The 26,851-nt window shown below is 40.6% G+C and overlaps 1 protein-coding gene across 4 annotated transcripts in view; it reads left to right on the top strand.

Moving 5' to 3' along the window:
* The first annotated feature begins 19,679 nt into the window (after positions 1 to 19,679).
* The window catches only part of LOC139766048 (uncharacterized), a 191,185-nt gene continuing 184,013 nt past the window's right edge, over positions 19,680 to 26,851 (top strand). Inside the window, exon 1 of one of the 4 annotated variants that reach the window (XM_071694191.1) lies at positions 19,680 to 19,784. Coding sequence is in view for 3 of the 4 variants with exons in the window: in XM_071694189.1 (XP_071550290.1) it covers positions 20,051 to 20,111 (61 nt within the window). In the remaining variant the exon portion in view is untranslated. Of the gene's footprint in view, positions 19,785 to 19,893; positions 20,112 to 26,851 lie in introns of those variants that run through there. The other 3 variants (XM_071694189.1, XM_071694190.1, XM_071694192.1) reach the window with 3 other exon arrangements.

The raw sequence follows: 26,851 nt of genomic DNA, 5'->3' as shown, positions 1-26,851 counted from the left end.
CTGCTTTCATATTGTAATACATCGATTACTCAGGACATAACCTGTTATTTACCATAACAAATCTTATGCTGTTTTCACATTTTGATGAAAATACCATAAAGAAAGGCTACCATGATTTCTAGGAAATTTGTATCACATTCATGCTCACCAACCCTACCGAGACAACACGAGTCTTATTGATCATTTCTAAATTTATCGGACCCATCTGGGAAAATACTGTTTTTACCGAGTGTACAACGGGCAACAGTGCATGATACGAAGGCTGAGCCATTATACTAGCAAAGAAGTAGAATGCTCTTCCGGAGGTGTCAAAATTGCAAATGTAATCTTGACTTGCATTTATTCTGCAAGAGAAGAAATTGTCAAACATGTTTCTGAGAACAAATCCTGTACGTTAGTTACGTTTCGTTAGGACTAAGCTGTCTAAACTAGCAGATCAGACCACAAGAAACTTTTTGATATAATTGGACAAGGACTGTGATCAGAAATACACTCGATGAAGCTTGTGACCAGAAGAATAGATATCTAAAATCAAGTACAACGAAATATTATTTATATGATCCTATAAAGTGAACATTTATATAAAACGCTTCAACGTAAAAATAGGTGCGTTGGTTTAACCTTTTTAGTAATGAAATTTCTGTCTTGTAGACTCAAAAATACATATACACGTTCGCTGATAGATAAAGAAACTTTACACGTCAAGAGCATAGGTATGGAGGGCAGTGCAGGTATCCGAAATCCCTTAACCTCAGGTAAAATGTTAAGCAAAACAACTTGCAATTGACTTGCAGGTTGGGGAAGAAAGTGAAAGGAACATGGTCGCCAGTAAAGAATACAAGATGACTAATTTTCACTTTTGTTGTAATTCCAGATAGCGTTTACTTTCCCCCTTAAACAACACAGCTAAATAACTCAAGTTTAAGTGCAAATTTGCCCCCATGGATCGGCAGTGAGGCGTTGCCTGTAAAGTCTAGACCTTCTACAAGAGGGAAGCAGCTGCTAAACCCTTGACCACATAATAGAGTTCCACCTTGCCAAAGGCACAGCCCTTACCCCCCCTCAAAACACACACACACACACACACAGTTGGCTACTGCTATTGTTAATTAAGTGTCATACCAAATCCACCTCATGACAATCAACGAATGCAATAATATACGACCATACCTCGACACGGAAAATCTTTCAAAGAGTGTAGGGCGATATCCCTGCCTCGCTCCACCACCCTTCTCGCTCAGTCATAATTCACAGGACAGTGACGTGCCGGCACGCTCCTCAGCCTTCCTTGCCAGCGGTCATAATTCACACCTCATACGGTATCAGGTCCAACGGCTCCGATAAGCCGAGCATCGCTACCCTTAGAGTTCATTCGCAGCCTCACAACAAGGTGCATATGTGACAAAAAAAAAGAAAAGAAAGAATCAAACCGTGTGACCTCCGACGAGGGGTGTCGGAAATTAGCTAGGCCCCAAGATGTGTTGAAAGCCATCACGGGCCACAGGGGTGTTGAAAGCCAGCACGGGCCACAGGGGTGTTGAAAGCCAGCACGGGCCACAAGGGTGTTGAAAGCCAGCACGGGCCACAGGGGTGTTGAAAGCCAGCACGGGCCACAGGGGTGTTGAAAGCCAGCACGGGCCACAGGGGTGTTGAAAGCCAGCACGGGCCACGGGGGTGTTGAAAGCCAGCACGGGCCACAGGGGTGTTGAAAGCCAGCACGGGCCACAGGGGTGTTGAAAGCCAGCACGGGCCACAGGGGTGTTGAAAGCCAGCACGGGCCACGGGGGTGTTGAAAGCAGCACGGGCCACAGGGGTGTTGAAAGCCAGCACGGGCCACGGGGGTGTTGAAAGCCAGCACGGGCCATAGGGGTGTTGAAAGCCAGCACGGGACACAGAGGTGTTGAAAGCCAGCACGGGCCACAGGGGTGTTGAAAGCCAGCACGGGCCACAGGGGTGTTGAAAGCCAGCACGGGCCACGGGGGTGTTGAAAGCCAGCACGGGCCACGGGGGTGTTGAAAGCCAGCACGGGCCATAGGGGTGTTGAAAGCCAGCACGGGCCATAGGGGTGTTGAAAGCCAGCACGGGCCACAGGGGTGTTGAAAGCCAGCACGGGCCACAGGGGTGTTGAAAGCCAGCACGGGCCACAGGAGTTTCAAGAACCAATACAGCTCCCTGGTAAAGCAACATCCACCGTCCGCTCCCACTTCAAATGCAATGTTTTTAGAGGAACTTTCTCACTCTGTTTTTAATTTCATGAGAATCTACTAAAGAGAAAATCTCATGTTAGGGTAGCGGCGAGCTATGATTAACAAAGTCAAACTGCATTTAGTGTAATAAGTAACGATGACGAAGTGAGAACGATGGTTTGCACTCGAAGTAAGCGGAAAAAAAAAACTTGAAAATTATTTCTTGGCCATTAAAATCCTGGAGAAGATATAATCACAGAATTTTGTGTAAGATGGACAATGGAGATATTCGGAAGGAGATAAAGGAATTTAAGTAACTTTACCAACATTCTAAATCCTTAAGATGACGTAAATCTGATACAACTACGATCGCCAAATGGTGTTTGAAAATGAAGATCACTAGAGCGAGATGGCTCCGTGTTGGGCGTTGGTCGATCCACAGACGCGAGAACTTCCCTGAGGTTTAGATTGGAGTGGTGGGTCATCCTGGGCTACATGTGGGAATACACGTCGAAGGCCCATGAAAAAGAATCCGAAAACATATATGGATGCAGGTAGTGAAGCTTGCCCCAGCAGTAGCTCTTGGAGGAATCCAAAGCGTAGCCTCACGAAGGTTTCTCAAAGCATTACCAATACACAATGCTGAAATGAATGACACCAACTTAAGGTGCCCGTGGATTTGTTTATACAGGAGAGGTGCTTTAGTGGAGCAGATGCTCCTGCATGTGCTTCCAACAATGTTATATGGTTGCGGAGGAGGGTGGATGTGTTGGATATGAGATGTTTGAGGACATGTGGTGTGAGGTGGTTTGATCGAGTAAGTAATGAAAGGGTAAGGGAGAAAGAATACATCCCACGCATTCCTCACGTGTCGTAAAGGCTACTAAAGGGGACGGGAGCGGTGGGCTAGAAACCCTCCCCTACTTGTATTTTAACTTTCTAAAAGGGAAACAGAAGAAGTAGTCACGCGGGGAGTGCTCAACCTCCTCGAAGGCTCAGATTGGGGTGTGAAAATGTGTGTATATGTAACCAAGATGATAAAATAGGAGAGATAGGTAGTATGTGTGAGGAAAGGAACCTGGATGTTTTGGGTTAGTGAAATAAACCTCAAAGGTAAAGGGGAAGAGTGGTTTGGGAATGTCTTGGGAGTAAAGTCATGGGTTAGTGAGAGGACAAGACCAAGGGAATGAGTAGCATTACTCCTGAAACAGGAGTGGTGGGAGTATGTGATAGAGTGTAAGAAAGTGGATGGAGAATGATGGGTGATTATTGGTGCATATGCACCTGGGCATGAGAAGAAGATCATGAGAGGCAATTGTTTAGGGAGCAGCTGAGTGTTAGTAGTTTTGATGCACGAGACCAGGTTATAGTGATGGGTGATTTGAATGCAAAGGTGAGTAATGTGGCAGTTGAGGGAATAATTGGTGTACATGAGGTGTTCAGTATTGTAAATGGAAATGATGAAGAGCTTGTAGATTTATGTGCTGAAAAAGGACTGGTGATTGGGAAAACTTGGTTTAAAAAGAGAGATATACATAAGTATACGTATGTAAGTAAGAGAAATGGCCAAAAAGCGTTATAGGGGCAAGTATGCAGTCTGTTGTGGATGAGAGAGCTTTGGAAGTGAGTCAGATGTTGTTAGTTGATGATACAGCGCTGGTGGCTGATGCGGGTGAGAAACTGCAGAAGCTGATGCCTAAGTTTGGTAAAGTGTGTGAAATAAGAAGGCTGAGTCATTGTGAATAAGAGCAAGGTTACTAGGTACAGTAGGGTTGAGGGACAAGTCAATTGGGGTTTAAAATTTGGATGGAGAAAAACTGGAGGAAATCAAGTGTTTTAGATATCTGGGAGTGGATTTGGCAGCGGATGGAACCATGGAAACGGAAGTGAATCATAGGGGGAGGGGGCGAAAGTTCTGGGAGCGTTAAAGAATGTGTGGAAGTCGAGAACATTATCCTGGGAAGCAAAAATGGGTATGTTTGAAGGAACAGTGGTTCCAACAATGTTATATGGTTGCGAGGCGAGGGCTATAGATAGAGTTGTGCGGAGGAGGGTAGATGTGCTGGAAATGAGATGTTTGAGGGCAATATGTGGTGTGAGGTGGTTTGATCGAGTAAGTAATGAAAGGGTAAGAGAGATGTGTGGTAATAAAAAGAGTGTGGTTGAGAGAGCAGAAGAGGGTGTTTTGAAATGGTTTGGTCACATGGAGAGAATGAGTGAGGAAAGACTGACAAAGAGGATATATGTGTCAGAGGTGGAGGGAACGAGAAGTGGGAGACCAAATTGGAGGTGGAAAGATGGAGTGAAAAAGATTTTGAGCGATTGGGGCCTGAACATGCAGGAGGGTGAAAGGCGTGCAAGGAATAGAGTGAATTGGAACGATGTGGTATACCGGGGTCGACATGCTGTCAATGGATTGAATCAGGGCATGTGAAGCGTATGGGGTAAACCATGGAAAGTTTTGTGGGGCCTGCATGTGGAAAGGGAGCTGTGGTTTCGGTGCATTATACATGACAACTAGAGACTGAGTATGAACGAATGTGGCCTTTGTTGTCTTTTCCTAGCGCTACCTCACGCACATGCGGGGGAAGGGGGTTGTCATTTCATGTGTGTTGGGGTGGCGACGGGAATGAATAATGGCAGACAATATGAATTATGTACATTTGAACGTATATATGTATATGTCTGAGTGTGTATATATATGTATATGTTGAAATGTATAGGTATGTATATGTGCGTGTGTGGACATGTATGTATATACATATGTATGGGGGTGGGTTGAGCCATTTCTTTCGTCTGTTTCCTTGCGCTAACTCGCTAACGCGGGAGACAGCGATAAAGCAAAATAGATAATATATATATATATATATATATATATATATATATATATATATATATATATATATATATATATATATATATATATATATATATATATTTGATTTTATTTTGCTTTGTCGCTTTCTCCCGCGTTTGCGAGGTAGCGCAAGGAAACAGACGAAAGAAATGGCTCAACCCACACCCATACACAATGTATACACACACACGTCCACACACGCAAATATACATACCTATACATCTCAATGTACACATATATATACATACACAGACACATACATATATACCCATGCACACAATTCACACTGTCTGCCCCCATTCACTCCCATCGCCACCTCGCCACACATGGAATACCTTCCCCCTCCCCCCTCATATGTGCGAGGTAGCACTAAGAAAAGACAACAAAGGCCCCATTCGTTCACACTCAGTCTCTAGCTGCCACGCAATAATGCCCGAAACCACAGCTCCCTTTCCACATCCAGGCCCGACACAACTTTCCATGGTTTACCCCAGACGCTTCACATGCCCTGATTCAATCCACTGACAGCACGTCAACCCCGGTATACCACATCGATCCAATTCACTCTATTCCTTGTCCTCCTTTCACCCTCCTGTATGTTCAGGCCCCGATCACACAAAATCTTTTTCACTCCATCTTTCCATCTCCAATTTGGTCTCCCACTTCTCCTCGTTCCCTCCACCTCCGACACATATATCCTCTTGGTCAATCTTTCCTCACTCATTCTCTCCATGTGCCCAAACCATTTCAAAACACCCTCTTCTGCTTTCTCAACCACGCTATTTTTATTTCCACACATCTCTCTTACCTTTACATTACTTACTCGATCAAACCACCTCACACCACACATTGTCCTCAAACATCTCATTTCCAGCACATCCACCCTCCTGCGCACAACTCTATCCATAGCCCACGCCTCGCAACCATACAACATTGTTGGAACCACTATTCCTTCAAACATACCCGTTTTTGCTTTCCCAGATAATGTTCTCGACTTCCACACATTCTTCAAGGCTCCCAGGATTTTCGCCCCCTCCCCCACCCTATGATTCACTTCCGCTTCCATGGTTTCATCCGCTGCCAGATCCACTCCCAGATATCTAAAACACTTTACTTCCTCCAGTTTTTCTCCATTCAAACTTACCTCCCAGTTGACTTGACCCTCAACCCTACTGTACCTAATAACCTTGCTCTTATTCACATTTACTCTTAACTTTCTTCTTTCACACACTTTACCAAACTCAGTCACCAGCTTCTGCAGTTTCTCACATGAATCAGCCACCAGCGCTGTATCATCAGCGAACAACAACTGACTCACTTCCCAAGCTCTCTCATCCCCAACAGACTTCATACTTGCCCCTCTTTCCAAAACTCTTGCATTCACCTCCCTAACAACCCCATCCATAGACAAATTAAACAACCATGGAGACATCACACACCCCTGCCGCAAACCTACATTCACTGAGAACCAATCACTTTCCTCTCTTCCTACACGTACACATGCCTTACATCCTCGATAAAAACTTTTCACTGCTTCTAACAACTTGCCTCCCACACCATATATTCTTAATACCTTCCACAGAGCATCTCTATCAACTCTATCATATGCCTTCTCCAGATCCATAAATGCTACATACAAATCCATTTGCTTTTCTAAGTATTTCTCACATACATTCTTCAAAGCAAACACCTGATCCACACATCCTCTACCACTTCTGAAACCACACTGCTCTTCCCCATTCTGATGCTCTGTACATGCCTTCACCCTCTCAATCAATACCCTCCCATATAATTTACCAGGAATACTCAACAAACTTATACCTCTGTAATTTGAGCACTCACTCTTATCCCCTTTGCCTTTGTACAACGGCACTATGCACGCATTCCGCCAATCCTCAGGCACCTCACCATGAGTCATACATACATTAAATAACCTTACCAACCAGTCAATAATACAGTCACCCCCTTTTTTAATAAATTCCACTGCAATACCATCCAAGCCTGCTGCCTTGCCGGCTTTCATCTTCCGCAAAGCTTTTACTACCTCTTCTCTGTTTACCAAATCATTTTCCCTAACCCTCTCACTTTGCGCACCACCTCGACCAAAACACCCTATATCTGCCACTCTATCATCAAACACATTCAACAAACCTTCAAAATACTCACTCCATCTCCTTCTCACATCACCACTACTTGTTATCACCTCCCCATTTGCGCCCTTCACTGAAGTTCCCATTTGCTCCCTTGTCTTACGCACTTTATTTACCTCCTTCCAGAACATCTTTTTATTCTCTCTAAAATTTAATGATACTCTCTCACCCCAACTCTCATTTGCCCTCTTTTTCACCTCTTGCACCTTTCTCTTGACCTCCTGTCTCTTTCTTTTATACATCTCCCACTCAATTTCATTTTTTCCCTGCAAAAATCGTCCAAATGCCTCTCTCTTCTCTTTCACTAATAATCTTACTTCTTCATCCCACCACTCACTACCCTTTCTAATCAACCCACCTCCCACTCTTCTCATGCCACAAGCATCTTTTGCGCAATCCATCACTGATTCCCTAAATACATCCCATTCCTCCCTCACTCCCCTTACTTCCATTGTTCTCACCTTTTTCCATTCTGTACTCAGTCTCTCCTGGTACTTCCTCACACAAGTCTCCTTCCCAAGCTCACTTACTCTCACCAACCTCTTCACCCCAACATTCACTCTTCTTTTCTGAAAACCCATACAAATCTTCACCTCAGCGTCCACAAGATAATGATCAGACATCCCACCAGTTGCACCTCTCAGCACATTAACATCCAAAAGTCTCTCTTTCGCGCGCCTGTCAATTAACACGTAATCCAATAACGCTCTCTGGCCATCTCTCCTACTTACATACGTATACTTATGTATATCTCGCTTTTTAAACCAGGTATTCCCAATCACCAGTCCTTTTTCAGCACGTAAATCTACAAGCTCTTCACCATTTCCATTCACAACACTGAACACCTCATGTATGCCAATTATTCCCTCAACTGCCACATTACTCACCTTTGCATTCAAATCACCCATCACTATAACCCGGTTTCGTGCATCAAAACCACTAACACACTCATTCAGCTGCTCCCAAAACACTTGCCTCTCATGATCTTTCTTCTCATGCCCAGGTGCATATGCACCAATAATCACCCATCTCTCTCCATCAACTGTCAGTTTTACCCATATAAATCGAGAATTTACTTTCTTACATTCTATCACGTACTCCCACAACTCCTGTTTCAGGAGTACTGCTACTCCTTCCCTTGCTCTTGTCCTCTCACTAACCCCTCACTTTACTCCCAAGACATTCCCAACCCACTCTTCCCCTTTACCCTTGAGCTTCGTTTCACTCAGAGCCAAAACATCCAGGTTCCTTTCCTCAAACATACTACCTATCTCTCCTTTTTTCACATCTTGGTTACATCCACACACATTTAGACACCCCAGTCTGAGCCTTCGAGGAGGATGAGCACTCCCCGCGTGACTCCTTCTTCTGTTTCCCATTTTAGAAAGTTAAAAAATACAAGGAGGGAAAGGATTTCTGGCCCCCCGCTCCCGTCCCCTCTAGTCGCCTTCTACGACACGCGAGGAAAGCGTGTGAGGGATTCTTTCACCCCTATCCCCAACGATAATATATATATATATATATATATATATATATATATATATATATATATATGTATATATATATATATATATATATATATATATATATATATATATATATATATGTATATATATGTATGTATACGTTGAAATGAATGGGCATGTATATGTGCGCGTGTGGACGTGCATGTATATACATGTGTATGTGGATGGGTTGGGCCATTCTTTCGTCTGTTTCCTTGCGCTACCTCGCTGACGCGGGAGACGGCGATTAAGCATAATATATATATATATATATATATATATATATATATATATATATATATATATATATATATTTATCTTTTTTTTTCAAACTATTCGCCATTTCCCGCATTAGCGAGGTAGCGTTAAGAACAGAGAACTGGGCCTTTGAGGGAATATCCTCACCTGGCCCCCTTCTCTGTTCCTTCTTTTGGAAAATTAAAAAAAAAAATAATGAGAGGGGAGGATTTCCAGCCCCCCGCTCCCTCCCCTTTTAGTCGCCTTCTACGACACGCAGGGAATACGTGGGAAGTATTCTTTCTCCCCTATCCCCAGGGATAATATATTTATCTATTTATTTATATATTTATTTTTTATTTATTTTGCTTTGTCGCTGTCTCCCGCGTTAGCGAGGTAGCGCAAGGAAACAGACGAAAGAATGGCCCAACCCATCCTAATACACATGTATATACATACACGTCCACACACGCAAATATACCTACCTATACATCTCAATGTATACATATATATATACACACACAGACATATTCATATATACACATGTACATAATTCATACATTCTGCCTTTATTTATTCCCATCGCCACCTCGCCACACATGGAATAACAACCCCCTCCCCCCTCATGTGTGCGAGGTAGCGCTAGGAAAAGACAACAAAGGCCCCATTCGTTCACATTCAGTCTCTAGCTGTCATGTAATAATGCACCGAAACCACAGCTCCCTTTCCACATCCAGGCCGCACAGAACTTTCCATGGTTTACCCCAGACGCTTCACATGCCCTGGTTCAAGCAATTGACAGCACGTCGACCCCAGTATACCACATCGTTCCAATTCACTTTATTCCTTGCACGCCTTTCACCCTCCTGCATGTTCAGGCCCCGATCACTCAAAATCTTTTTCACTCCATCTTTCCACTTCCAATTTGGTCTCTCTCACATTATTCGCGTGATCTACTATATTCCTAGGAATTCACGGGGAAATGAAACACGGTAAGTTACCAAGTGCACTTTCGTGTAATAATCACATTATCAGGGAAGATTCAAAAAAGAAATATAAGCCCGTTGACATACAACGAAGAGACGTACCTAAGACGCCTTTTGGTAAACAAGTTATTGTCCAAGACAGACAACGAGCGTATCATAGACTTACTATGTGGAGAAAAAGGTTATAATTCCTTGTGTATTTAATAACAGAAGATACAGTGATATTTTTCGTTGTATTCTAGGTAGAGTTGATAACTGAGATGGCTTTATGCTCGTTGTCTGTGTTGGCTGTTCTGGCAGACAACGAGCGTATCATAAACTTATTATGTGGACAAGAAGGGGAATTGTTTACAAATCTTATCAACAATAAAGCTATCCAATTTTTATAGACCTTTACTAATATTAAGGTTATTATTCTTTGAGTATTTAATATTTAAAGATTCAATGATATTTTTCGTGTTAATAGAGTTAATAACTGAGACGGCATTACTCCAATCAATACAAGGATCATAATGTTAAACGTGATTAAACAAGGTATTTTATTCTTGTCCCATTGTTGCGAAAGGTAATGGTTCTCTTATCTAAAGTTTGTCGTCTTTGTCCCCTTCATTGCCATATATGTATGGACTTATCAAAACACATACACAAAATTTTCCAGCAAGTCCTATAGTGAGTTCAGTAGGCTCCATCACATATAAATTGTCAAAATGGTTAGTTTCTTTATTACGCCCTTTAGTGGGTAAGATATCAAATTCTAATATCATGAACAATGTAGATTTAGTTAACAAGCTTAACAATATCAATGTTAATTTTGATTTCAAACTAGTTAGCTTTGATGTTTCCTCACTTTTCACAAAACTTCCAGTTGATGACCTTTTAGAAAATTTATTTGATGTTTTGGATGGTATTTATTTACCTGTTTCAAAGTCTGTTTCTATTGAACTGATAAAATTGTGAATAAAAGACTGTGTATTTCAAGTCAATGGAGATTATTATGCTCAAAAATTTGGTATGGCAATGGGTAACCCTCTTTCATCTGAACTAAGTAATCTTTATATGGAATTTTTTGAAACAAAATTACTAAAGGATATCTTACTTTCTAATGCAATTTGGTTTAGGTATGTAGATGATGTTCTTTGTGTTTGACCAACAAATAAAAACTTACAAATATTTCTCACCTTACTTAACAATTTAGTACCTTCCATCAAATTTACTGTAGAAAATGAAAATAATGGTATGTTACCATTTTCAGATTGCATGATCCATAGGCAAGGAAACAAGTTTAAGTTTAGCATATACAGAAAACCCACCAATGTATGCTCATATATTCATTATTACTCAACATGACAGAGTTGAATTATCATCATTTCAATTTATGTTCCTTAGGGCATTACGAATTTGCAGTCCAGAGTTTATTGATGATGAGTTTGAGAAGATATATTCTATTGGATCTAAGTTAAACTACCCTAGATCTTTCATTGATAAATCCCTTAAGTTAGCAAAGAAATCATTTTATAGAGTTGAGCCCAAACCTCCCATTGACACCAAGAATCTTTTAGTTCTCCTTTTTAATAATAATTTCACTTTGCTTCCCATGTTGCTTAAAATCCTTTCATGTAAATGTTGTCTTCAGCAACAATGATATTATAAAGTATATCTTAATCAAGAACTCACCAGAAAATTCTCCTGGATGCATTTCTAAAGTGCCATGTAGAAATTGTGATAGATTTTATGTTGGTCAGACTGGTAAGGATCTTTCTGTTAAACTTAAACAACATGAATATAGTATAAGAACAGGACAAGAATAAAATGCCTTGTTTAATCACGTATGAAATTATGATCATTGTATTGACTGGAGTAATGACTTTTTAGCTATGAACTCTAACTCCAGTATCACAAGAAGTATCGTAGAATCTTCCATTATCAAATACACAAAGAATGATAACCTTAATATTCGTGAAGATCTATACAAATTGGATGGCTTTATTGTTGTTAAAATTTGTTAGCAATTCCCCTTCTCATCCACTTAATAAGTTTATGATACTTTCGTTGTCTGTCTTGAACAGTCACTTATTTACAAAATGGCGTCCTTCTGTGTCTTTTCGTTGTATATCAACTGACATATTTCTTTCTTGTATCTCCCCTGATTATGTGATCATTACACGAAAGTGCACTTGGGAACTTATCGTGTTTCATTTTCCTGTGGTCATAGGAATATACTTGATCACGCGCAAAATTGTGGTCCTTTCCAATATATATATATATATATATATATATATATATATATATATATATATATATATATATATATATATATATATATATATATATATATATATATATTGTGAATGTTGGGGTGAAGAGGGTGGTGAGAGTAAGTGAGCTTGGGAAGGAGACCTGTGTGAGGAAGTACCAGGAGAGACTGAGTACAGAATGGAAAAAGGTGAGAACAATGGAAGTAAGGGGAGTGGGGGAGGAATGGGATGTATTTAGGGAATCAGTGATGGATTGCGCAAAAGATGCTTGTGGCATGAGAAGAGTGGGAGGTGGGTTGATTAGAAAGGGTCGTGAGTGGTGGGATGAAGAAGTAAGAGTATTAGTGAAAGAGAAGAGAGAGGCATTTGGACGATTTTTGCAGGGAAAAAATGAAATTGAGTGGGAGATGTATAAAAGAAAGAGACAGGAGGTCAAGAGAAAGGTGCAAGAGGTGAAAAAAAAAAGGGCAAATGAGAGTTGGGGTGAGTGAGTATCATTAAATTTTAGGGAGAATAAAAAGATGTTCTGGAAGGAGTTAAATAAAGTGCGTAAGACAAGGGAGCAAATGGGAACTTCAGTGAAGGGCGCAAATGGGGAGGTGATAACAAGTAGTGGTGATGTGAGAAGGAGATGGAGTGAGTATTTTGAAGGTTTGTTGAATGTGTTTGATGATAGAGTGGCAGATATAGGGTGTTTTGGTCGAGGTGGTGTGCAAAGTGAGAGGGTTAGGGAAAATGATTTGGTAAACAGAGAAGAGGTAGTGAAAGCTTTGCGGAAGATGAAAGCCGGCAAGGCAGCAGGTTTGGATGGTATTGCAGTGGAATTTATTAAAAAAGGGGGTGACTGTATTGTTGACTGGTTGGTAAGGTTATTTAATGTATGTATAACTCATGGTGAGGTGCCTGAGGATTGGCGGAATGCGTGCATAGTGCCATTGTACAAAGGCAAAGGGGATAAGAGTGAGTGCTCAAATTACAGAGGAATAAGTTTGTTGAGTATTCCTGGTAAATTATATAGGAGGGTATTGTTTGAGAGGGTGAAGGCATGTACAGAGCATCAGATTGGGGAAGAGCAGTGTGGTTTCAGAAGTGGTAGAGGATGTGTGGATCAGGTGTTTGCTTTGAAGAATGTATGTGAGAAATACTTAGAAAAGCAAATGGATTTGTATGTAGCATTTATGGATCTGGAGAAGGCATATGATAGAGTTGATAGAGATGCTCTGTGGAAGGTATTAAGAATATATGGTGTGGGAGGCAAGTTGTTAAAAGCAGTGAAAAGTTTTTATCGAGGATGTAAGGCATGTGTACGTGTAGGAAGAGAGGAAAGTGATTGGTTCTCAGTGAATGTAGGTTTGCGGCAGGGGTGTGTGATGTCTCCATGGTTGTTTAATTTGTTTATGGATGGGGTTATTAGGGAGGTAAATGCAAGAGTTTTGGAAAGAGGGGCAAGTATGAAGTCTGTTGGGGATGAGAGAGCTTGGGAAGTGAGTCAGTTGTTGTTCGCTGATGATACAGCGCTGGTGGCTGATTCATGTGAGAAACTGCAGAAGCTGGTGACTGAGTTTGGTAAAGTGTGTGGAAGAAGAAAGTTAAGAGTAAATGTGAATAAGAGCAAGGTTATTAGGTACAGTAGGGTTGAGGGTCAAGTCAATTGGGAGGTGAGTTTGAATGGAGAAAAACTGGAGGAAGTGAAGTGTTTTAGATATCTGGGAGTGGATCTGGCAGCGGATGGAACCATGGAAGCGGAAGTGGATCATAGGGTGGGGGAGGGGGCGAAAATTCTGGGGGCCTTGAAGAATGTGTGGAAGTCGAGAACATTATCTCGGAAAGCAAAAAATGGGTATGTTTGAAGGAATAGTGGTTCCAACAATGTTGTATGGTTGCGAGGCGTGGGCTATGGATAGAGTTGTGCGCAGGAGGATGGATGTGCTGGAGATGAGATGTTTGAGGACAATGTGTGGTGTGAGGTGGTTTGATCGAGTGAGTAACGTAAGGGTAAGAGAGATGTGTGGAAATAAAAAGAGCGTGGTTGAGAGAGCAGAAGAGGGTGTTTTGAAGTGGTTTGGGCACATGGAGAGAATGAGTGAGGAAAGATTGACCAAGAGGATATATGTGTCGGAGGTGGAGGGAACGAGGAGAAGAGGGAGACCAAATTGGAGGTGGAAAGATGGAGTGAAAAAGATTTTGTGTGATCGGGGCCTGAACATGCAGGAGGGTGAAAGGAGGGCAAGGAATAGAGTGAATTGGAGCGATGTGGTATACCGGGGTTGACGTGCTGTCAGTGGATTGAATCAAGGCATGTGAAGCGTCTGGGGTAAACCATGGAAAGCTGTGTAGGTATGTATATTTGCGTGTGTGGACGTATGTATATACATGTGTATGGGGGGGGGGGGGTGGGGCCATTTCTTTCGTCTGTTTCCTTGCGCTACCTCGCAAACGCGGGAGACAGCGACAAAGTATAATAAAAAAATAATAATAATAATATATATATATATATATATATATATATATATATATATATATATATATATATATATATATATATATATATATATGCAGCGGATGGAACTATGGAAGCGGAAGTGAATCATAGGGTGGGGGAGGGGGCGAAAATCCTGGGAACCTTGAAGAATGTGTGGAAGTCGAGAACATTATCTCGGAAAGCAAAAATGGGAATGTTTGAAGGAATAGTGGTTCCAACAATGTTGTATGGTTGCGAGGCGTGGGCTATGGATAGTTGTGCGCAGGAGGGTGGAAGTGCTGGAAATGAAATGTTTGAGGACAATGTGTGGTGTGAGGTGGTTTGATCCACTAAGTAATGTAAGGGTAAGAGAGATGTGTGGAAATAAAAAGAGCGTGGTTGAGAGAGCAGAAGAGGGTGTTTTGAAATGGTTTGGGCACATGGAGAGAATGAGTGAAGAAAGATTGACCAAGAGGATATATGTGTCGGAGGTGGAGGGAACGAGGAGAAGTGGGAGACCAAATTGGAGGTGGAAAGATGGAGTGAAAAAGATTTTGAGTGACCGGGGCCTGAACATGCAGGAGGGTGAAAGGCGGGCAAGGAACAGAGTGAATTGGATCGATGTGGTATACCGGGGTTGACGTGCTGTCAGTGGATTGAATCAGGGCATGTGAAGCGCCTGGGGTAAACAATGGAAAGTTGTGTAGGGCCTGGTTGTGGAAAGGGAGCTGTGGTTTCGGGCATTATTGCATGACAGCTAGAGACTGAGTGTGAATGAATGGGGCCTTTGTTGTCTTTTCCTAGCGCTACCTTGCACACATGAGGGGGGAGGTGGATGGTATTCCATGTGTGGCGAGGTGGCGATGGGAATGAATAAAGGCAGACAGTGTGAATTGTGTGCATGGGTATATATGTATGTGTCTGTGTGTGTATATATATGTGTACATTGAGATGTATAGGTATGTATATTTGCGTGTGTGGATGTGTATGTATATACATGTGTATGGGGGTGGGTTGGGCCATTTCTTTCGTCTGTTTCCTTGCGCTACCTCGCAAAAGCGGGCGACAGCGACAAAGCAAAATAAATAATAAATATATATATATATATATATATATATATATATATATATATATATATATATATATATATATTTTTTTTTTTTTTTTTTTTTTTATACTTTGTCGCTGTCTCCCTGGGGATAGAGGATTAAGAATACTTCCCACGTATTCCCTGCGTGTCGTAGAAGGCGACTAAAAGGGGAGGGAGCGGGGGCTGGAAATCCTCCCCTCTCGCTTTTTTTTAATTTTCCAAAAGAAGGAACAGAGTGGGGCCAGGTGAGGATATTCCAAAAAAGGCCCAGTCCTCTGTTCTTAATGCTACCTCGCTAACGCGGGAAATGGCGAATAGTTTAAAAGAAAGAAAAAGAATATATATATATATATATATATATATATATATATATATATATATATATATATATATATATATATATATATATATATTGAGTCCACGGGGAAAATGAAACACGATACGTTCCCCGTGTGTGTGTGTGTGTGTCTGAGAGAGAGAGAGAGAGAGAGAGAGAGAGAGAGAGAGAGAGAGAGAGAGAGAGAGAGAGAGAGAGAGAGAGAGAGAGAGAGAGAGAGAGAGAGAGAATGTAACCGGACTCCGCTTACTTCTATACCGCTAGTAAAAAAAAGTCTCCTTTTGGTGAGGACATAGGAACAGTACACTACTCAAGGTAACATTAGATAAGACGAAAGAAAAGTCCCTCGAAGAGATGCAAGATCAGGGATCAGAGAAGCTGTACACTTGTATTCTTCATCTGAAAGGAGGAAAGTCGCTGTAAGCAATAATAAAGCGATCTAGAGACATGGATTTAACAGGAAAGGCTCATGATGCTATATAAGCAAGAGACCCACGATGGGATACTCAGTACCGGCTCTGAGGCATAGCTACCCTAACGTTTGAGGATCATAAATAGAACTGAAGAGGTTCCAAGAGTATCAATAATCAAATGGCTTCAATAAACTAAGCAACAAATACACAGAAGGGTAGTCTGACTATTGTCGGTGCATTGGTCTTAAATGAAAATAAATGTGGCATATGAAGAAAAGGTGAAGAAGCCAGATATGAGATAGTACTTGAGGAAATGACACAGAAAGAGATGACTCAAGCGGATACAATGGTTTTGTAGACACAAAGACGAGCAGCTAAGACTCGATTAGCCCAGATGGAGCACGAATGAAAGGAATATGCATTTGCTATTGTTAATTTCCCATTATTGTATATTATTGTTATCATTGTTGTTATCATCATCATTATTCATTTCCGTGAGGCTGTTTCTCCAACGGAGGAGCAAGGGCCTAAGGGTGTACTTATCACGAATAATGCACTAAAACCAGACTATGATATCTAAACAAAATCCCAGGCACCATCCCATCCATATTACATTATTATTAAGCTGAATATAAAGGTACAGTTTCCGAACGCCAATTTCTACAGCAGGAAATTCGATCCTGTGATATCCATGAAAGATATCACCATTGGCCAGATTTCTGCATTGTACGTCCATCTTGGTACGAGCAGAAGTGTAACATAATACACCCTAACCCTATCTCGACGCCCTAATACAATACGATTATTTTCGTAAGAAAATTACAGTAGCGTTAGTTTATTGGTCCCCAACACAGATACCAAACGCAGATGAGAGACTTTATGAGCAGATAGCAAAAAATAGCAATGAAAACGATTTGATCGTAGGAGATTTTACTTAATCTAAATGGGGAGAATCCCTGTTCAGATGCTGAGGGGGAACGGGATTTACCTAAATCTGCTGAATAACACATGATACAATTAAACCTACTGGCGACGAGAACATAGTAGATTTAGTTTCAGCAACAAATTAGGATCTGGTTGACGAGGGTCGAGAAAAGTTTGGTGCAAGTGATCACCGGGAAATGACTTTGATCTTTCACCAATGTCTGTAATGCTGGTCAACGTGAGAGTCGCAAAGAAAAAAAAAAAAACCAAATTCTAGACATGCAGATTCTAAAGATCTTCGCATTACTCTTTACAAGCAAACATGAGATGACGTCATTAATGAAAACGATAGGAATGTAGCTTGGGAAAGTCCAGTCAAACGTTCAAAGCAGAAGTACGTCTAACGATTTTTTTCCAGTGTGAAACCAAGACACAAAGAAGTGCCCGTTGTCTTCTGAGAAGCAACACATAAGAAACTCATAAAGACCAACAACCAGCATGATAAAGCAAATAATGTAAGTCTACGAAGAGAAACTAAGAAACTTTTAAGTCAAAGTAATCGTGATTATGAAACATAGATTGCCGAAAACAGCAAAAAGATATCGGAAGGACCTATGTGAATATGTTAGAATGCAGAGAGTCATTACCCACTCAACTGGTCCATTGATAACTAAAAATGGTAATGTGGTTCATGACAACGAAGACATGGCAAATATTTTGAATGATTTCTTGCATCTGCATTTACATGTGAGGGTACAACTCATGTCCCGAATCCATTTCCACTGCTAAGAGAAAAACATTTTGCGACACATGGATAAGAGTTTAAGATATGATATCAGCACTAAATGAAATAGAAATTAATAAAACAGCAGACCCAGGGAAGTTTAGTTCCGAAGACAATGAAAGAGGCGAAAATGAGATAGTTAAACCCTTGACTGCTGCTCTCCTCAATAAGTCACTCGCTACGGGGAACGTTTAGGGTAATGACAACTTGCTAATGTAACAGCCATTTTCACAAATAGTAACAAATCACTGCCCTAAAATCATCTTTCTATTATTTTAACGTTTGCTTTTGATCAAATTACGGAAACAATTACTCGGGACAAGATCGTCAACTATCAACAGGCCCGCCACTTAACTAAAGTCTTTGTGTTGCTTTCGACCAATTCCTACATGTCTGACTTGATTTCTTTAGTGATATAATCAACATGAATAATGAAAGTAAAGCATTTTCTTAGATATCCAAAAAATATTCGGTAAAGTTCCACACCAGAGGTTTCAAACTAAAATTGTCACATGGTATAGATGGGGTTGTATACTTCCTTAGTTTATGAATTGGTTGACTGGCTTTAAGGTGAGTTGTATATAATGGCCAAGCCTCTGGATGGTTAGAACTAACAAGTGGTGTACCGCATGGATCAGTTTCAGGAGCGGTTCGCTTCCTCTTATGTATTAATGGTAATGATGAAGGGCTGCATTGTAAGATATCGAAATTATCAAACAGTATTTCTTAGAAAACAGATTTCCAAGAGAAACAACGTTTCAAGCTTCAAATGGGCACATGCAAACTGATGGATGGGACCACAGGTGGCAAATTAATTCTGATATCAAGTGCAAGTTTTACATATCGCTACTAAGAATGAAAAGGCAGACTACATCAGGAATTCTCTTGAACTACAAAATGTAAACAGATAATAACAAGATTTGGGTTAATAATGACTGGTGCGCAGAAGCAGTTAAAAAGGTACATGACAAACAAGGATGGGAAGAGTACACAGACGAACTACCCCAGATGATTCCCAATCTGAGAAACAAATCCTGTGAGAGCCGACTAAACGATTTGAATCTACTTAGTTTGAAAAAAAGAAGAAAAGAGAGAATGTTAAGGGGTGATCTGATATAGGCTTTCAAAGTTATCAAATGCTTTCTAATCTCGAGGTTGCGAGCAGAATAGGAATAAATTCATTTGATTTCACTCGGGAGAATTGTTACAAAAACGTGGGAAAACATTTTGCCTCAAATAAAACGAAATTTTTTTCTTAATATTGTCAGCACATGGAATGATTGATTAATTACAGTGGCCAAAAGTGGTGCCATAGATACGTTTAGAAATAGACGTGATATATATTTGCTTCAAATATATATCCATGACTGACATTTTTTGCGTCTACTTATGTACAAGAAAATTTTATATAATTTTTCTTATATGTACGTATTTCTACTCTTACTATACTAATCTATGTGTTTCATATCTTTTCCTCTGTCACAAAGAGCCATGGAGAGACCCAATGGTGGCGTTGTTTGGATTCCTCTGTGTTACCGCAAGAATTACCAGAATCCACCAGTTATCGTATGACAGATCGTCTATGCTCGATAAGCTGACGTTTGTTTTGCCAGTGTTATTGTTATCTACTGTTGTTGTACAGTAATTGTGCATACTATTGTTTCCAAGGGAAATTTTTTCTGCTGGTGTTGGGATGGGGAAGGATTAGACGGTTCGCTATAGTGTAGCGGTGTAAGCGCTTTCCTCAGCATTGTCTTTCCAGGTTATGGCAACACTTATTGTCAGTCTCAATCCAGCCGTATCCGAGTGAACACCTGGTATCCAGTGCTCGTAAATATACATAGGACTATATAAAGAAAGATAAGATGGAAAGACATTTGAAATATCTCGTGGCCACTGTGGCGTTTACCTGTATCATCCATTGTGGTAATTTTATTGCTGATTTTGTTTATATCCGGTATATTGTTATCCTAAAATAGAATTGTTTGTTTTCCCGTAGCAAGGCATATTTGTCCTTGGTAAAATGAACTGTCCTTACCTAGCTTTTTTGAATTTGTTTACCACTTATAACTTTTATGTGAGAAGTCAGCAGCCATAATAAATACTGCTTTCTTTGTAGGTATGTACTAGGATGATAGAGGCATCTAATTAATGGTGTAAGGTGTGGCAGCAAGGAAGTGTTCAACCCACATCAAAGGTTAACTCGTTGAGCAAGAAGTTGAGTCATGGGTTTCCGGATATTAAGTGACGTATGGGTGTGTTCTCAGACGTGGGTGGAGGACCTAAATTATGGCAGTTGGAATAATATAGGGTATTAAGGCCTCGAGTACGACGGCATGACCCTTTGTTTACAATGACCTGTTGTCACACATTACCCTCAAAGGCTGTCATTGCTAAGGGTTGTGCCGTCGGGCTTAAGAAGTTCAATGTATGTCAAAGATATGAATGATGAGTAGAATGATATAGAGTGATACTACATGGGCATCATGTATTTTTTTCCCCATGATCTATATTACCAAGACGTTGGGAAAGAGGGAGACCTGTTCATGGGACTATCAACTTGGACTCTTGACATGATAACCATACAAGTTTTAAATGCAGTTTCCTTTCCAGGTTTGCTGTCCACATTGGACTGTGATGCTTTACTGTTGTTTATCTGTAAAGAAGTATGTTGTTGTCTTCATCACCAACTTTATGTTAAATAATCATTTTTTTTTTTTCTTTCATACGATTCGCCATTTCCCGCGTTTGCGAGGTAGCGTTAAGAACAGAGGACTGGGCCTTAGAGGGAAAATCCTCACCTGGCCCCCTTCTCTGTTCCTTCTTTAAAAAAAAAAAAAAAAAACGAGAGGGGAGGATTTCCAGCCACCCGCTCCCTCCCCTTTTAGTCGCCTTCTACGACACGCAGGGAATACATGGGAAGTATTCTTTCTCCCCTATCCCCAGGGATAATATATATATATATAAATATATATATATTTGATCAACCCTCCTGACACAACATATTGTCCTCAAACATTTCATTTCCATCACATTCACCCTATCCTTTATATTTTTGTCAAAGGCCTACATGCCATGTCCATATAGCACAAACAGAACTACTGAATTATCAAACATATCCATCTTTCCCATAAAAGACAGTAACCTCTTTCCACACATTTCTCAGTGCACCAAAGACCTTTCCACATTCGACCACCCAATGTTTCAATTCGGCCACCATGATTTCATTTGCTGCCATTTCCACTCCCAAGCTCCAAAAACACTCCACTTCCTCTTACTTCTCTCCATTCAAACTCACCGTCCAAATAACCTGTCTCTTTTCACTGCTAAACCAAATCATCTTCCTTTATTCACATTTATTTTCAACTTTCTCCTCTCCATACACATTCTCAAACTCATACACCAACTAGTGCTATTTCTCACTTGAATATGCCTTCAGCGTCATATCATCAGCAAATAGCAACCGACACCTAAGTTCCCCTTCCTTAACATACCTGCTACTCACTCCAAGACCCTTGCAGTCACCTTCACTACCCCATACAGTAACATTAAACAGCCATGGTGACATAACACATTCCTGCCACATACCCACCTTCACCTGGAACCACTCACCTTCTTATTTGCGTACTTGCACACACACCATACTTTCTTCAGTAAACTCCTCACTGCTTCTAATAACTTTCCTTCCACATGATAGATTCATAAGACCTTCCATAGATTATGAATATAAACCCCATCATATGCTTTCTTCAGATCCATAAATGCCACATACATATTCTTGTTTCTTTAAGACTCTGTCCATCTCTATATTGAAAATTCTTCACAACTTTCCTCTCCTTTGATTGTTCTATAGTTCCACCCCAACTCAATGAATATAAGTGGAATTACTGTGACATCCACTATGTTTTGAAAATAATCATAAAAGATTATTTTCATAATTGGTTGGGGATTTTCCTTTGGGTGTTGCTGCTTCACCAATGGATATTAATTATACTTGAAATTGTATTGGTAATATCCATCATTTTGAGTGGCAAAGCATGATCATCCGGAGTGTCATCTTCATCTCCATTTGCAGACTTGGGTACATGGCAACATATCTCTGATGAGATTGCATGTGCAACATTATAACTCCAACATTAGGAAGCCTCAGGGAAGTTTTACATGCTTGATATTCCAACGAATGTTGCATTTTTATGTGTGTGTAAACAAGAGAAAGAGATAAGCAATCCAAGATAAACTTTGTAAAGTTTTTGCTTACTCAGCATGTCTGACAGACAGTATTCCTACAGTCATATATGAATACATTAGGGAATATTTCCATACCCAGCAGGGAATTTTACAGTCCCCCCCCCCCCTTTCCTGAAATTTAGAAACAAAACTACATCACCACCACCCTGAGTGTGATAGAGAGCAAATGTAAATGCAAGTGCACGTGAGGAGAGAAAAATATGGGTTGTGCTGCAAAGATTGCTATGTGGCAGGTACTATTTGACACACCTTAATACATTCAAGATAGATTTCTTGGTTTATGTTGTAGATGGGTTCTTTGAGATCTTGAGTGTAATATGAAAAACTGTAAATCTAAGACACCTTTCTCAGAAGTGTAATGTGAATTGATGCATTCTAGGGCAGCAATTTTTGGTTATCCTTGCCTAAGTAAATATTAAAGACATGATAACTAAATATGTATTAGTACAGAACATACATAAGATACTAAAGGCTTGGTAACAAGATAAATCAAAATTGAACAGATTAAGTTTATGGGCATTACCAGACTCTGCCTACATGTTACACTGTGAGTGAAAAGTCACCTTTGGTGAGCCATGTGAATATTTAGGTCTGGAACCAAAATTACAACTTGTACCAATGTAACAGGACTAGAAGGCCATGTGGAGTCAGACTATATATGATAGATACTCCTGTAGCTAATGAATGTAACTCCTCAAATGATGCAGTAGAAGCACATGTCTTCAAGGTTGGAAACCAAAACTTGGTCATTGCATTAATCTATTGACCACTTCAGATCCTCAAGAGTTTTATGTAACACATAAGAAACATAAACCTATGTCTTGACCTCCCAGAAACTCGACCCCAAATGTACTTGTACTGGGTGACTTTAACCTACCACACATTAAATGAAGACAGGGAGGAAATGACATTGTAGCAGAAAATGCTGACACAAGAAGCAGCTCAGACAAACAGCTGAAAAAAAAAAAAGGGGTTTCAGACTGTGTGAAAAGTTCACCTTTAATCAACAAATAACAAAATCAACCAGAAGAAATAACACTCAGGACTTATTCCTTACAAATAATGTGGACTTGACATGTGACTTCACCATATCAAACACGCTGTTCTCTGACCAAATCCTAATCGAAGGAAAAAGAACCTTGCATGCTAAATTGCCTTGACAGAGCATATATAGTAGTGGAGGTGTATCGATTGATTTCAGTTTTATTGATAATCATATAATGGGAAGATGTGATCAATGAGATGTCTGTGACATGATAGGAAACCCTGTGAAGAACCAAACCAGAGGAGGAGCGTATAAATGACATGACTTTGGTAGCTGTATATCAGTAAGAAGAAAGCACAGAAAGGTGTATGGTAGAATGAGTAAGACAGACTCTTTATGGGAGGCAAAAAGAGAATTGCATACCCAAAGAAGTCACAGTTCACCCAGCAAATGAATGTAGTATGGAACACAAGTGTAGTATGAAACACAGGAAAAGGAAGAAGAGGAAAAAGCTATTGATGAAATAAGAAATAACCCTCAATACTTTTATGCAAAATGCAAATCCAGGGCCACAAACTCCATTGGCTTACTAAAAAAAGATATTTTTATTGAAGACTGCTCGGAAATGAGAGATTCTTTAAAGGCAATATGGATTTATTGATGGAAAACCCAAATTAAAGATATATGAACCAACACTTTTTCCTAAACAGTAATCCTCCATTGTTGTACATATCAGATATCACCTTCAACTAAACACAGAATTTTGAGGGGGCCACTCACTCAGCCCCAGGCCTGGAGTCGAGTAACTCGGTCTTCACAGTAAAAAGCAAAACACCTTTAGCACAAGGATTAAATATCTTCTAGAGAAAATGCCTAGATTCTGTCATCATTCTCAAGAGTTGAAGACTAAGTCACGTCACCCCATTCAAAAAAGATGGACAAAAAGCAATCCCAAAAAGCTGTTGCTTGAGAGCATTAGTGTCACATTATTAAAGTTGACTAAAGGGGATGTAACCAAGATGAGAAAAAAGGAGAGATAGGTAGTATGTTTGAAGAAAGGAACCTGGATATTTTGGCTGTGAGTGAAACGAAGCTCAATGGTAAAGGGGAAGAGTGGTTTAGGAATGTTTAGGGAGTAAAGTCAGGGGTTGGTAAGGGGACAAGACTAAGGGAAGGAGTAGCACTACTCCTGAAACAGGAGTGGTGGGTGTATGTGTTAGAGTGTAAGAAAGTAAACTCTAGATTGATATGGGGTAAAGCTGAAAGTGGATGGAAAGAGATGGGTGATTATTGGTGCCTATGCACCTAGGCATGAGGAGAAAGATCATGAGAGGCATGTGTTTGGGTGCAGCTGAGTGAGTGTGTTAGTTTTGATGCACGAGACCGGGTTATAGTGATGGATGATTTGAATGCAAAGGTGAGTAATGTGGGAGTTGAGGGAATAATTGGTGTATATAGGGTGTTCAGTGTTGTAAATGGAAATGGTGAAGAGCTTATAGATTTGTGTGCAGAAAGAGGACTGGTGATTAGAAATACCTGGTTTAAAAAGAGAGATATACATAAGTATATGTATGTAAGTAGGAGAGATGGCCAGAGAGCGTTATTGGTTTACGTAATTGATAGGCACGTGAAAGAGAGACTTTTGGATTTTAATGTGCAGAGAGGTGTAACTGGATTTTTAGAGGTTTTCAGAAAAGAAGAGAGAATGTTGGGGTGAAGAGAGTGGTGAGAGCAAGTGAGCTTAGGAAGGAGACTTGTGTGAGGAAGTACCAGGAGAGACTGAGTGCAGAATGGAAAAAGGTGAGAGCAAAGGACGTAAGGGGAGTGGGGGAGGAATAGGATGTATTTAGGGAAGGATTGATGGCTTGCGCAAAAGATACTTGTGGCATGAGAAGTGTGGGAGGTGGGCAGATTAGGAAGGGTAGTGAATGGTGGGATGAAGTAAGGTTATTAGTGAAAGAGAAGAGAGAGGCATTTGGACGATTTTTGCAGGGAAATAGCGCAATTTACTGGGAGATGTGTTAAAGAAAGAGGCAGGAGGTCAAGAGAAAGGTGCAAGAGGTGAAAAAGAGGGCAAATGAGAGTTGGGGCGAGAGAGCATCCTTAAGTTTTGGGGAGAATAAAAAGATGTTTTGGAAGGAGGTGAATAAAGTGCATAAGACAAGAGAACAAAAGGGAACATTGGTGAAGGGGGCAAATGGGGAGGTAGTAACAAGTAGTGGTGATGTAAGAAGGAGGTGAGTATTTTGAAGGTTTATTGAATGTCTTAGATGATAGAGTGGCAGATGTAGGGTGTTTTGGTCAAGGTTGTGTGTGAAGTGAGAGGGTTAGGGAGAATGATTTGGTAAACAGAGAAGAGGTAGTAAAAGCTATGCGGAAGATGAAAGCTGGCAAGGCAACGGGTTTGGATGGTATTGCAGTGGAATTTATTAAAAAAGGAGGTGACTGTGTTGTTGACTGTTTGGTAAGGATATTTGATGTATGTATGACTCATGGTGAGGTGCCTGAGGATTGGTGGAATGCATGCATCGTGCCATTGTACAAAGGCAAAGGGATAAAGGTGAGTGCTCAAATTACAGAGGTATAAGTCTGTTGAGTATTCCTGGGAAATTAAATGGGAGGGTATTGATTGAGAGGGTGAAAGCATGTACAGAGCATCAGATTGGGGAAGAGTAGTGTGGTTTCAGAAGTGGTAGAGGATGTGTTGATCTGATGTTTGCTTTGAAGGATGTATGTGAGAAATACTTAGAAAAGCAAATGGATTTGTATGTACCATTTATGGATCTGGAGAAGATATGTGATAGAGTTGATATAGATGCTCTGTGGAAGGTATTAAGAATATATGGTTTGGGAGGCACATTGCTAGAAGCAGTGAAAAGTTTTTATCGAGGATGTAAGGCATGTGTACGAGTAGGAAGAGAGGAAAGTGATTGGTCCCCAGTGAATGTCGGTTTGCGGCAGGGGTGCGTGATGTCTCCATGGTTGTTTATTTTGTTTATGGATGGGGTTGTTAGGGAGGTGAATGCAAGAGTTTTGGAGAGAGGGGCAAGTTTACTGTCTGTTGTGGATGAGAGTGCTTGGGAAGTGAGTCAGTTGTTGTTTGCTGATGGTACAGCGCTGGCGGCTGATTCGGGTGAGAAATTGCAGAAACTGGTGACTGAGTTTGGTAAAGTGTGTGAAAGAAGAAAGCCGAGAGTAAATGTGAATAAGAGCAAGGCTTTTAGGTACAGTAGGGTTGAGGGACAAGTCAATTGGGAGGTAAGTTTGAATGAAGAAAAACTGGAGGAAGTTAAGTGTTTTAGATATCTGGAAGTGGATTTGGCAGCGGATGGAACCATGGAAGCGGAAGTGAGTCACAGGGTGGGGAGGGGGCGAAAGTTCTTAGAGCGTTGAAAAATGTGTGGAAGTCAAGAACATTATCTTGGAAAGCAAA

Source organism: Panulirus ornatus, chromosome 56 (assembly GCF_036320965.1).
Source record: "Panulirus ornatus isolate Po-2019 chromosome 56, ASM3632096v1, whole genome shotgun sequence".
NCBI classification, from domain to species: Eukaryota; Metazoa; Arthropoda; class Malacostraca; order Decapoda; family Palinuridae; genus Panulirus; species Panulirus ornatus.
Note: the sequence above shows the minus strand (reverse complement) of the source record. Positions and strands in the feature narration are given on the sequence as shown.